The following is a 13,282-nucleotide window of genomic DNA, read 5'->3' as shown; positions in this document are numbered from 1 at the left end:
GCCTCCAAGCCCCCCTACCCCAAGTCTTCACTCTGGGCTTCTCTAGCTTCTCTCTTTCCTCTCTTCTGCGTCTCTCCTGCTTCTGCTTCTCTTGGTGACTATCTCAATACCCCTCTCATGGCCCACAGAGGTAAATAAGACAATTTGCAACAATGTAACAAATGCAGGTGCCCCATCAGGCAGGGCAATCTTAATGGTGGGAGGGCAGAAAAGCCTGAAAACCATTTACCAAACCATTTACCTCACACTCCTCAATAAACTTTCCCTTATATCCCTATCTGTAAACAGATTCGCCTCTTTTTCCTTGCTTAAGAATCAGTGACATTCCTTCTGCGGCTACATGAGACACCAAACCGTGGTGGTCTAGTGGCTAGGTTTCAGCGCTTCCTCTGCAGCCTGGGATCCGTTCCTGGCTCAGAGACTAGACCTGAAAGCCTAAAATTACAGTATCATCAAGTTAGTCCACGAAAACAGAGGATAAAAGAGAGCCTCAAATCCTCCTTTGCAGGTAGACTTCTCCCATCTCCCCTGCTGTTTGTCATAGCAGTGTATTTCATTAAGTGTTTCTTTTTTGTTCTCCACTCTGTCTCTGGTGAATTGTTTCACACTTCCCCTGCAGCCTCACGCGGACATTTCTCCCACAACAGAACCTTTTGGAGGAGGGTTCCTGTGGGGGGGGTGGTGGTGGTGGTGAGTATGTCCTCATTTCTCCTGTTGCCTTCTGAGTACTTTTTCTGCCCAGGGGCCAGACTATTATCACCATTCCCTTGCACTCCTCACAGCCTTTGACATAATTATCCATGACAAGTTGATTTAAAGCGTAGCTGCTGGAAGAGAAACATGTCTTGCTTGGCCTTCTGGGAGTTGTAGTCCTGCAGGCCCCCGGGCTGCCTGGCTGACGGTGCAGCTTCAGACTACAGCTCCCAGGCCTTCTCCGAGTCCTTCCCGCACAGGCTCAGAATCCCTTGCTCTGAGGAGGTGGTGACATTGTGTCTATTGTATCCTTGGATTTGTCTGTTTGTACATTTCTCTGTTCCTGAAATTAAGAGTTCAAAGCATGGCAGATGAACAAGAAATCATGTGCAAATTGGAAAGCATTAAAGAGATCAGGTAAGTGGAACATTACCGCACCCCATTCCTCAGCCTCCACGAACCGTCCCCCTCCCAAATCCCTCCCGGTGAGAAATGGCTGTTACCCTGGGAAAGTATCTATTGTTGGACTGCTTGCCTGGGACTGGGGGGAGGGGGCCTATTTTCCTCAATCTGGGCTGGAGGGAGGCTGGGGAGATTCCGAACAGGGACTCCTAGAGAGAGAAAAACAATGAAACCTACAGAGTGAGAATTTTTGTCAGATATAGCAGAGAAAGCCAGATGGAGACAGAGGATGGGGGAGGGGCGGGCCGGCGCCAGCTTTATTTCTCTTTCAGTGGAAGTTGGGGGACCACATTCTTTGACGCATTAATTTTTAAAGTGTTTGTTGACTTCAAGTGTACTTGGCTGCTTGCTCTTTAGGAGTACATTTTTTTTTTTTTCCAGTTTCTGGCTCAACTTCAGGACCTGGAGCTACGGGGAACATTTTGAAAGTAGAGTCTAGTGCATTAGGGCGGGTGGCCACTGCCCGAAGCAGCGGGGTTAGAGAGGGGTGGCCCGGTGGAGTTTGGGGAGGAATGCCAGCTGGATGGGTCTGGAAGTGCCTTTGGAAGTGTGCTGGTGACAGAAGGACTTCACTCCTGCCTGTGATTTCTTTTTGCTTTCACTCATCACTTTGTTCCTTTCTTATCAGGGGCTTGGGGAAGCTTACAGGAGCGATGGAGAGTGGGGAGGTAGTAGCGAAGTCTATGGTGGAATCCAGAGGCAGGACTAAGGTTCTACAGGAGAAGGGCAGGCAGAGGGAGGTTCGTTGGTCCAGAAACTTTTCTCTCCATTTTCTCCCTATGTTGTCTGTGCTTAGAACAAAATAGCACCTGGGAAGTTGGCTTACATCAGGCGTTTCTTTACCTGCCCTCTTTTGCTTGAGTCCCCTTCCTGAACTTCCACCCTTGTTCTGATGGTGGCCTGGGTCAAGCTGTCTCCCTTAACTGTTTTACAGGAACCTGGAGCAAAAGAATGAAGGATATCAAATGTGTCTCTTTTAGAAATGAAGCTGACCAAGAGGTTTGGCATGCTAAATTTAAGTGCCTCCTTAAGACTTACAGGTGGTGGTAGTGGTTGATGGGGGTGGTCTTGGTGGTAGTGGGGAAACACCTTATTTTTGTCCTTGGGAGGGGTTGCTTCTCTACTTCGGCAATGGAGTACAAGGAAGGGAATGATTATTGAGCTGTTGGTGTGCCAAGCCCTTTGACCTATTGCAGCAAAAGTTCTGATAGGTTCCTACACTTCTTTACACGTGGGAAGTGGAGGCACAGAAAATTTAAGCAACTTCCAGAGCCAAACAACATGAAAATGCAATTTGATAGTAACCCAGGCAGTCTGCATGCAGAGATTTTGGTCTTCCCACGCTAGTGCATGGAGGGTCCAGGAAAAGTTGGAGAAGGGAATATGTTGCAATTTTTTTTTCTGGAAAAGCATCAGGAAATAGGGAGTGAGATACCATGGTTCAGAAAAAAACAAACAAACAAACAAAAAAAAACAGCTGTTATGATCACAATGCAAGCTTAGGTTGGCAAATTGAGAAACAGTACTTTAACCTTACTGGACTTTAGAGGAACTTCTGCCTCACCACAAGAGTAGGAAAAGTTGGGAGCAAGGAAGAGTGATCCCTCCCAGTGGAGGCCACCTGGAGAGCCATGACTTCTACCCTCACCAGAGGTAAACTAGGCATTCCTTAAAAAGTGTTCAAACGGTGACAAAGGACAGTGCCAATGTGGGGACAGGTCACAGTGGGTTCTCACCCACGTGCTAACAATTGCAAAAATACTCAGGCTCGGGGAATAACAGCAATGGGTTTTATTTAACAAACAGGATATTAGGAAATGGGAAAGTGTTTCTAAGGCCACTAGTGGCTGTTTCACCCCAGATTGTGTCCACAATGCTCAGTAGACTGAAACAAAGGCCATGCATGCAAGATGGCACTGTCCTGTCAATGAGGTCCTGGAGCTGGTGGCAAACTGGCAAGCTGTGGGCAGGATCCAACTTGTGGTGGCAGCTGGAGGTGCTGAGGTGATGGTGTAGCAGCCCATAGCAACATTCTGAAGGCCAGGCTGGATAGCACTGGATGCTGGACCGGACAGCAATCTAGGCAACAGTACTGAGAAGACAGTGCTGGACAATCATTAGGAGTAGAGAGCTCTCAAATGTGACCAGACACAGAGTGCTGGTCACCAAGAAATTGTGTCAAGCATGCCTGCATTAATGGCTCGTTGAGACACCAGTCCCAAGACCATTGGTTCTCCTTGCAGGCAATGTCAGAGGCAGGGCTGGAAACAGGGCTAGAGGCAGGTGCAGTAGCCAGGTCTTTGTGAAGATATATGGAGGCCTGCTGAATCCCACAGATTGACTATTAACTGCTACTTTTCTTTGGAGGCTGGTTGCGAGTCCTTCTGTTTTCAGAGGGTGGGAATAGAATGAATTCATGCTGACTTTGCCTTATAGCCTCTTTCAGAATCCCCCACCCTACAAGCCTGATTGGACCATTTAGCACAAATCAGGTACCTTCTATTTGTCAGTCTGAATACTTAACTCATCCCCATGAATGAAACTGAGCTTGAACCTGATTAATCCATTTAGCTCAAACCTGGTTGTTCCGTTTATGATCCTGGCTTCAAATACAAAAGGGGAAAAGCCCACTCCCTGCGGAGACTGACTTACATTGAGGCCAGGGCAGGATAGAGGGACAGAGGGTTCCAGTTTCATTCCTTCTACCAGCTGGCCTAGTTTCCTCAGAGGCCTACAGAGGAGTCTGAATGACCACCCCAACCAGAGTAACAACAAACCCCTCCACAAACTGAATGTCAGCCAGAGCCCTGTAGAGAATCTGGACTTCTGCTGTTCCACTGCTGGTCAAAGGAGGCCTGTAAAAAACCAAGTCTTAAAATAAATTCAGAGTTTCCAAATTTGATTTAAAAATTCACTTGACATACCAAGATATCAACTAATAGCAACAGAAAGTAAATGGATACCAACATTGGGCCTCCCCGGTGGCACAGCGGATTGAGCGCAGTGCTGAGAAGCTGTCAGCAGCCTCTGCAGCGCTGATTCGATTTCCAGCTGGCCAGGGAGATTACCACATTGCACCGCAGACCTCTCCTGTCTCTCCCGCTGCTCCCCTCAGTAGTGCTTTCGGTCCTTCTGCCTGTTCTGCTACATGCTTTGTCTCTGGTGAATTCTCTCACCCTCTCGTGTCTCTGGCCTGTACCCCAGTGCTTGTATAAATAAATAAATCTTTAAAAAAAAAAAGGGTTTATGGGCCTCCCCGGTGGCGCAGCGGTTGAGCGCTGGGTTGAGAAGCTGCCCACAGCCTCTGCGGTGCCGGTTTGATCCCCAGCTGCTCCCTGGCCACCGGAGGAGGGTCCCGCATGGCGCGCAGACCTCTCCTGCCGCCCGCTGCTCCCCTCAGCAGTGTACTTCGGTCCTTCTTCCTGCTCTGCTCCCCGCTCTGGCTCTGGTGAATTCTCTCACCCTCCCGCGCTTCTGACTGTACCCAGTGCTTGCATAAATAAATAAATCAATCTTTAAAAAAAAAGGTTTATTTTGAAAAATTGATGCCAACATTGAGATGGCACAGATGTTAGAATTATCTGAAAAGGGTTTTAAAGCAGCCATCATAAAAATGCTTCAGTGAGCAATTGCAACAAATGATAAAATAGAAAATCTCAGCATATCCATGGAGTCTAGAGTCTCAGCAAAGAAACACAAAACATAAAGATGAGCCAAATAGAAATTTGAGGACTGAAAAATATGATAGCCGTAATTCAATGGAGGCCATAACAGTTAAATATAAAACAATAGAAATCACCCAATCTGAGCAATAGGCGGAAATTAGATTGAGAGAGTAAATAGTTGAGGGAAAATAAAATGTCATAAAATAAAATAAATGTTGATTATAAATGGTGTAAACATACCAATTAAAAGAAAGAGTGGGGTTATTATAAAAGCCATTTCACAGTGATATGCTGTCTAGAAGAAATGTACTTCACATATAATGATATAGATAGCTTTTTCCCAGTAAAAGGCTCGGAAAAGATACCCATGAAAACATTAAAGAAAACAGGAGCAGCTATATTAATATCAAATAAAGCAGATTTCAGAGCAAAGAAAATCCCCAGAGACAGAAAGGAACATTAATGAGAAAGGGCCAATCCACCAGAAAGAATATTGATAATTTTAGATGTAATGTGTAAAAAGTGATTTGAATTAGCTTGCTTTGACAACTTCACAGTCGTATACAAGGTTAAATCACTTGGTTTAAGAACTTAAAATGGGGAAAGTACTAAAACACATACTTGATATTCATATGCAGACAGTAAACATGTATGGGAGGTTCAGAGAAGGAAGGGTCAAAAGAAGGGGTTGAAAGAACTGAAGAAAGGAATATTTGTTTAGCATTTACTAATTTCAAAGTTTTTGTATTAATTTTTCTAATGACAGTCGGTGATGAAATTATTATCCCATTTTACAGATAAGGATACGAGACTCAGGTTAGGTAACCTAACACAGCTATGGTTTATGCGTTTCAACAAATGCTGACAATTTATTCATTATTCATTGTTTTTTTTTCAACTTTTCTAATCCTAAATCCTTTAAAGTATAAGCAGAACAGCCCTATTTATGTTTTAAAAAAATCAATAACTTACCTCTAAACTGAAGTAATACTGATGATGGCAGTATCATCTAAAGACCTGATTTAGTCAACCTGAAAATACATACATACACATAGACCTGAAAAAGGAGCCCTGCTGCTTGGCAAGACCAACTCTTTCCCACAGCCACCTGAGCAGTGCAGCCATTGGAGAAGGGTGGTGGTTTCCCGCCCACCCTCGAAGTTGCTGTATATGGGCAGCTACTGCCCTGGCACCAGCTTAAATCCCTCAGCCCCTGAGGCTCCAGTCTTGGTGGCAGTGGCCACCCAGAGTGTTGCCTCTGGGCAGCATCCAGGCTGCCCTGCAGCAGAAGGCTGTGGGACAGCTACACTGTGGCCAGGTGCTGACTGGGCTTTATGACTGGCCAGGTGCTAGCTGGATTTCAGCACTGTAGCACCCCTTCTTGGGCCTCTGGTGCCTGGCCCCAGTGTGCTAAGTGTGGTCAGTGGAAGTGCCAGCAGGTGGTGGTCATTTTACCACCTGCCACCAGTGGCCCCATTGGGGCTTAGGCTGCAAACAGGCTGGCAGTGATTGCTGGTGGCAGTGGTTCCCTAGGGCATGCAGCCCACTGGGGATTTAGAGACAAGCTTGCTTGGAGCTTGCTCTGGCATAGGAAGCAATAGCTAGCTCTACAGCCCCTGGTTCATTGATATAGGGAGGTGTGTGTGCCCCCATTGGGCTAGCTCCAATACTGTGTCTCCCTCACAAAGAGCTGTTAACACATGTATCTGACACTTCCTTCTAGTGGCTTGTGGTGAATACCACTACTTGTCAGTGCTATTCAGCACTGTTGATGGGTGACTGGCATTCTGTGCCCGGGTCACCTCTGAGAGTTGTCCATTGTCTCTGATATATGGTACTGCCTCCCTGTGCTGTTGCCTCTACTGTACTCTGGTCCAGTGTTCAGTGCTTTTCAACCCAACCCTCAGACTATTGCTGTTGCTGAGAGCTGCTGTAGTGTCCTCTCAGCATCTCCACCTGTGAGCACCACCAGCTGTCACTGTGAGTTGTATCCTGGCCCACTGCTTGCTGTGTGCCACAAGCTCCAGGCCCTCACTGACAGGATAGTGCCATATTGAATGAGCAACGTTTTCTTTGGGACTTCTAGTCACTGGATACTGTCTGGGGTGAGGTAGCCAGCCATTTGTGGCATTAGAAACCTTTGTTTCCCTTGTTTGTTCAATAAACCCCATTGTTGTTCACTGAGGCTTAGTCACCTTGCAATTTTGCATGGGGGTGAGAACCCATAGACAGTGATCTGGACACTGTCCTTTGACCTGCCAAAGCACCCCTACAGCACTGTTTCAGACCCAGAAATATACATATTTATGCACAGCACTTAGGCACACCAGTTCCAGACTTTTAAGTTGGAAAAGTTTGAAGAATGGCTTGACCATTCTTTACTCCTCACTCTGACCACATGCCCAGCTTTTGCTTTCCTCCCAGTACCAACTATATTCTAACCCTAAGCTCCAGACCTCACCCTCACAATCCCACACTTGTCTATTTTGCCTATACATTCCTTGGGCTTCCAATTTGTGATGCTGGGGCATGTGGTATGTGAAAAAGGAAAGAGAAAACTGGAACAAAGGGGGATGGAAAAGAAGCAGCTGTGAAGCAGAGAAAGTGCAGCCACCAATGGATGAACCAGAGCCTTACACTAGTTCCAAAAATGCATACTAATATTTTCTTACCATGCATGTGTCATCCTGATGTACATGTATCCATGTACTATGTACTTATGTAAGAAAGGAAAAACACATTTGAAAGTATTTTGTTGCTAAGTAGATTTTCTTAAATGTAAGTTTCTGTCCTAGGTCATCTATTTTTTTTTTTTGCACATATTCTCCTGGGTGACCTCCTCCATGGATTCAAATATTATCTCTAAATTCCCAATCACTGCCCCTATCCCTCCAAGATTTATCCCAATACACCCAACATCCTACTGTACTTGTCAGCTTGGTTTTCCTGCAGCCACAGCTCATGTTGGCCAACTCATGAGATTTTGCTTGTGCCCCAACAATCCAGTACTTCAACTGAAATTCTGGTTTAATGCCATCATTCTCTGCAGAGTTACCTCAGGTTGACTTCAACATCAGTGTTGGTACTCCTCTCTTACAACTTACTTCAAATAAGTTTGTGCCTTTACCTCCGCACTCACTACCCTGTTTAGTCCTTCATTATGACTTGCCTGGATATTTGCAATTTGTCCATTTCTTTTTCTTTTTTTTTTAAGATTCATTTATTTATTTATACAAGCACTGGGTGCAGTCAGAAGCGCAGGAGGGTGAGAGAATTCACAAGAGCCAGAGCGGGGAGCAGAACAGGCAGACTGATGAAGTACACTGCTGAGGGGAGCAGCGGGCATGGCAGGAGAGGTCTGCGCACCATGTGGGACCCTCGACAGCGGCCTGGGATTGAACCGGTGCTTCAGAGGCTGCAGGCAGCTTCACAGTCCAGTGCTCAACCGCTGTGCCACCAGGGAGGCGCAATTTGTCCATTTCTATCTGTAGAATTACTTTCGTGTCTTCTCTCCCCTATCTCTGATGTCATGCACAATGATTTGAGAACTACCTTCCGAAAAAACCTTCACTAACTTCCCATTGCCTATAGCAGTATTTTCCAAAACACAGGTCATGAACCACTAGTAGATCATGAAATTTGCTAGTAGCATTTCAAAAACATTTTCTTAAAAGAACAAAATAAGAAATACCAGCATACATTGCATAAGATATAGTAGGTGTTTTTTTTTTTTTTTTTTTTTTTGAGAAACATTTGTTTTAGCTTTGTATCTTTGCATGTGTGCCTTGGGTCACAATGTGGAATTCATTTCTCACTGCACATCATTTCTTACTGTATGTCTGTTAGACAGTTGTCAGAATGACATTCATGCCCTTCTAACCCTCTGCAAAACTGGCCCAGATACCCTTACAGTTTGATGTGATACTACTCGTTTTCATTCACCCTGTCTTCTAATCACACAGACGTTCTAACTATTCCATATGGTTCCATTCCTTGAGGACTTTGACAATGCTGATTCCTCATTCTTTTTTTATTAAATATGTTTATTTAAACAAATATATATTTATAGTTTACATCATTGTTCATTTTTGTATAATGTTTGGTTTTTCCTCTCAGTTGTAATCCTAATAAAATTCCTACCACCAAGGCACCCATGAACCATCACCATAGTCTCTTGTGCTTTTCCCTCCCTTGCTTTGATCACTCTCCCTATCCCTCCCCTGCTGTATGTCTCCAATTTATAGTTTGCCTAATAGTTTTGTCTCTTTTTTTTTCTTTCCCTACTAATTGTTTGGTGTCTCCATATGCTGCCTATAAGTGAAACTATCTGATATTTTTTTCCTTCTGACTTATTTCACTGAGCATAATCCTCTCCAGCTCCATCCATGTTGCTGTGGATGGCAAGTTTATCTTTTTTGATTTCTGAGTAGTATTCCATTGTGTGTGTGTGTATGTATGTATGTGTGACACACACACACACACACACAAACACCCCACATCGTCTTGATTCATTCATCTGTTTTTGGACATTTAGGTTGTTTTCATATCTCAGCTATTGTAAATAGTGCTGCAATAAGCATAGGGGTGAAGATTTCTTTTGAATTAATGTTTTTGTGTCCTTTGGGTAGATCCCTAGGAGGTAGATTGCTTGGCCATATGTTATACCTATTTTTAGTAATTTGTGGGTCCTCCACACAGCTTTTCATAGTGGTTGGATCAGTTTGCATTCCCACCAGCATTGTAATAGGGTTCTTTTTATCCACACCTTCACCAGCATTTGTTGTTGTTTGTTTTTTTAATGTGGGCCATTCTTACTGGTATGAGTAATATCTCATTATGCTTTTGATTTGCATTTCTCTGATTATAAATGATGATGAACTTTTTTTTTTTTTCATTTGCTTATTGGCCATCTGAATTTCATCTTGAATGCCCTTTCTTTATTCCGAGACTGTAAATCTTATTAATTCTTCAAGGAAATTTTCAGACCAAATACTACCTCATGTCTAATACCTTCTAAAATTCCTTAGAACAATTAATCACTTCCTCTGTGGGCACCCACAGGGATATTTGTTATATTTGAGTGATAATTCAAGTTATTCTACCTTATGATAAAATTCTGGTTTGACATGTATTCCTTTCTTCCCTCTCTCCTTTCCATCCTTCTTCCTTTCACCATTTAACCATCGCTATGATAGCTTCAACAGGCTCCCCTGCCACCTGCGTTGAGAACTGACTCATCCCCAATGTTCACTCAAATAACATTGATAGCTGGGAGTTCTGGGACTTAGAGATGGGCAAGTCAATGCAAAACAATTCTGGCCATAGCAGAGAAAATGAAAGGAATTGACATTTGAACTGTTCTATGAAACCTACTTTTCTCAAAGTTCTATTTCTCATATGAGCAAATAAATATTAAATGAAATAACTCTTGGTACATAGGCAGTGTTCTCACCAGACTTGAGTGGGTTGGAAAACAGACTTCTATTTCTTCATTCAGTGATATTTAGTAAGCACCTCTTCTGGGCCAAAAACAGGACGGGGTTATTCTGTGGGGACCCCCTAAGATGAATTAGATTTGTTTTCAAGGATCTAATAATCAAGGTGAATAGCTTAGTTCTCTTCCCCCTGGGTTCCAGATTCAAATATCCACATGTCTACTTAATCAACACAATTGTAAAATATATCAATAACATCTAAAACCGGCTTCCACAGAACTCTTACTTCTATTCCCATCATGCCCACCCCAAATTTTCCTTTCTTAGTCTTCTCCAACAGTAGTAAATGACCCACCATCTCTAAATCTGGAATCATACTGTATTTCTCCCTCTCTCTGACTCCCTGCTTATCAAACTTGACCATGCAATACGCTCCAACTGGAGGGCTGTTGACAGTTAGCTGGGTCCTACTGAAGAGTCTCTGATTTAGTAGATCTGGGGCAGGACCTGAGAATTTGCATTTCTAAGAAGTACCCGGGAAATGCTGTTGCTACTGGTAATTGGAAAACCACTGCATTAAAAAAATCTGACAAGTTACCTGTATGTGTCTACTTTTTATTATTCCCTTAGCTTATCAACAAATCTAAGCAGTTTTCCACCTATCTTCACTAGCCAGTATGTACATTTTTAAAACATTTATTTATTCATGCATACAAGAGCTGGGGTACAGACCAGATGCGTGGGAGGGTGAGAGGATTCGCCAGAGACGGAGTGGGGAACAGAACAGGCAGACTGACTAAAATGCAATGCTGAGGGGAGCAGCGGGCGAGACAGGAGAGGTCTGCTGTGCCATGTGGGATTCTTGCCGGCCGGTCGGGATCGAACGCACGCTGCAGTGGCTGCAGACAGCTTCACAGTGCTATGTTCAACTGCTTGCTCTACCAGGGGAGGCCTCGATATCTACATTTGATCTGCCCATCCTTAAATCCTACAAGTACTATCCTAACATGCTTGTGTATTTTGGTACTAAGACAAAAACTGGTACTAAGACAAAAACTCTGAAACTGCTTGACTGATAATCCTGCCAAATTTGCTACAGGAATGGATGATCCATTGCCCTAGTATCCCTACTCTCCACCCTACTTCCTCCACATTAGCTAGCAGCATTGGAAAGAAGTTATGTAGATGAATATTTTTATCTTGGTGCAGGACTCTGGAGAAGCTGTGGCCAAGGGAGTTCAGGAATCATCATTCAACAACAGTTCATAAGACTGTGGGCCTGTTGATTGTGGTAAACCGTTAGGAAGTAATCTCTGTCTTTTCTGGGACTCAGTGGGCACATCAGCTGCATTATATCAGGGGAGGGGGGCCATTAGAAAAATTTTCACATAAAATCAAGTCTCTAATGCCTTGGATGCTTCTATTACTTGTAAGGACAAACATGAATACCATCTCATGGAATTATTTAACAACTCTTATTTAATTATATATATATATATATATTTTTTTTTACATCATTCTTCCTTTTTGTACAATGTATGCTTTCTCCTCTCAGATGTAGCCCCTGTAGAATTCCCACCACGAATTCACCTATACACCATCACCATAGTCCCTTGTGCTCTTCCCTCTCTTGCTTTGATCCCTCTCCTTCCCCCTCCTTGAAGAATGTCTGAATTATAGTTGCCTGTTATTCTTTTTTAATTTATTATAATTATTTTCCCTGGTCCCATATTTGTTTCCCCTACATTCTTCCTGTAAGTGAAACCATTTATTCTTTTTCTTTTTCTTTTTTTTTAAAGATTTATTTATTTATGCATACAAGAGCTGGGGCACAGGCCAGAGATGTGGTGGGGGTGTGAGAGTATCCACCAGAGACAGAGTGGGGAATAAAACAGGCAGATTGACTGAAATACACTTCTGAGGGGAGCAATGGGCGAGACAGGAAAGGTCTGCCTCACCATGTAGGTTTCCCCCTGGCTGGCTGGGGATTGAACTAATGCTGCAGAGGCGAATTGCTTCATAGTGTGGTGCTTAACCCCTTGCACCACCAGGCAGGCCCATTTTTCTTTTTCTTTCTGGCTAATTTCACTGAGTGTAATCCCCTCCAGCTCCATCCATATTGCTGTGAGTGGCATGAGTTTATCTTTTTTGATTGCCGAGTAATATTGCATTGTGTATATATACCATATCTTGATCTAGTCATCTATTCTTGAACATTTGGGTTATTTCCATATCTTACCTATTGTAAATAGTGCTAAAATAAACATAGGGGTGCAAGTATCCTTTTGAATTAATGTTTTTGAATTAATGTTTAATCTATCCTTTGGATAGATTCCTAGGAGTGGAATTGCTGTTTTATATGGATGCTCCATTTTTAGAAGAACCTCCAGACAGATTTCCATAGTGGTTAGACCAGTTTGTATTCCCACCAGCAGTGTAGGAGGGTTCCTTTTTCTCCACATACTCACCAATAACTTGTTGTTTCCTGTTTTTTAATATGTGCCATTCTCACTGGTGTAAGGTGGTATCTCTTTGTGGTTTTGATTTGCATTTCCCTAATTACAAGTGATATTGAACATTTTTTCGTGTACCTGTTGGCCATTTGAATTTCCTCTTTGTAGAAGTGTCTGTTTTAGTACTTCTGTCCATTTTTTGACTGGATTGTTTACTTTGTTTTTCTCAAGTCATATGAGCTCTTTTTACATCTTTGTGATCAGTCCCTTGTCAGTAGTGTGTGCAAAAATTTTCTCCCAATAAGTAGGATAACTCTGATTGGTTATTGTCTCTTTTGATGCACAGAATCTTTTCAGTTTGATGCTGTCCCAGCTGTTCATCTTTTCCTCACAGTCTTTGATTTGGGGATGTGTCTTTGAAGATGTTACTGAGTTGTATGTCATGTAGTGTTTTGCCTGTATTTTCTTCTATATATTTTAAGGTTTCAGGTATTATGTCCAACTTTTTAATCTACTTTGTGTTGGTTTTTGTGCGTGGTATGAAGTAGTAGTCTAGCTTCATTATTTTGCAAGT

General features: G+C 43.2%; 1 protein-coding gene across 2 annotated transcripts in view; it reads left to right on the top strand.

Annotated features, from left to right (window-relative positions):
- Positions 1 to 980: 980 nt before the first annotated feature.
- The window catches only part of ZC4H2 (zinc finger C4H2-type containing), a gene marked incomplete at both ends in the record, with an annotated part of 64,528 nt that continues 52,226 nt past the window's right edge, over positions 981 to 13,282 (top strand). Inside the window, one exon of one of the 2 annotated variants that reach the window (XM_084258109.1) lies at positions 981 to 1,110. In XM_084258109.1, the coding sequence (XP_084114235.1) occupies positions 1,058 to 1,110 (53 nt within the window). The remainder of the gene's footprint in view (positions 1,111 to 13,282) is intronic. The other variant, XM_084258108.1, reaches the window with a different exon arrangement.

The sequence above is a fragment of the Talpa europaea genome (assembly GCF_964194135.1).
Source record: "Talpa europaea genome assembly, chromosome: X".
NCBI classification, from domain to species: domain Eukaryota; kingdom Metazoa; phylum Chordata; class Mammalia; order Eulipotyphla; family Talpidae; genus Talpa; species Talpa europaea.
Note: the sequence above shows the minus strand (reverse complement) of the source record. Positions and strands in the feature narration are given on the sequence as shown.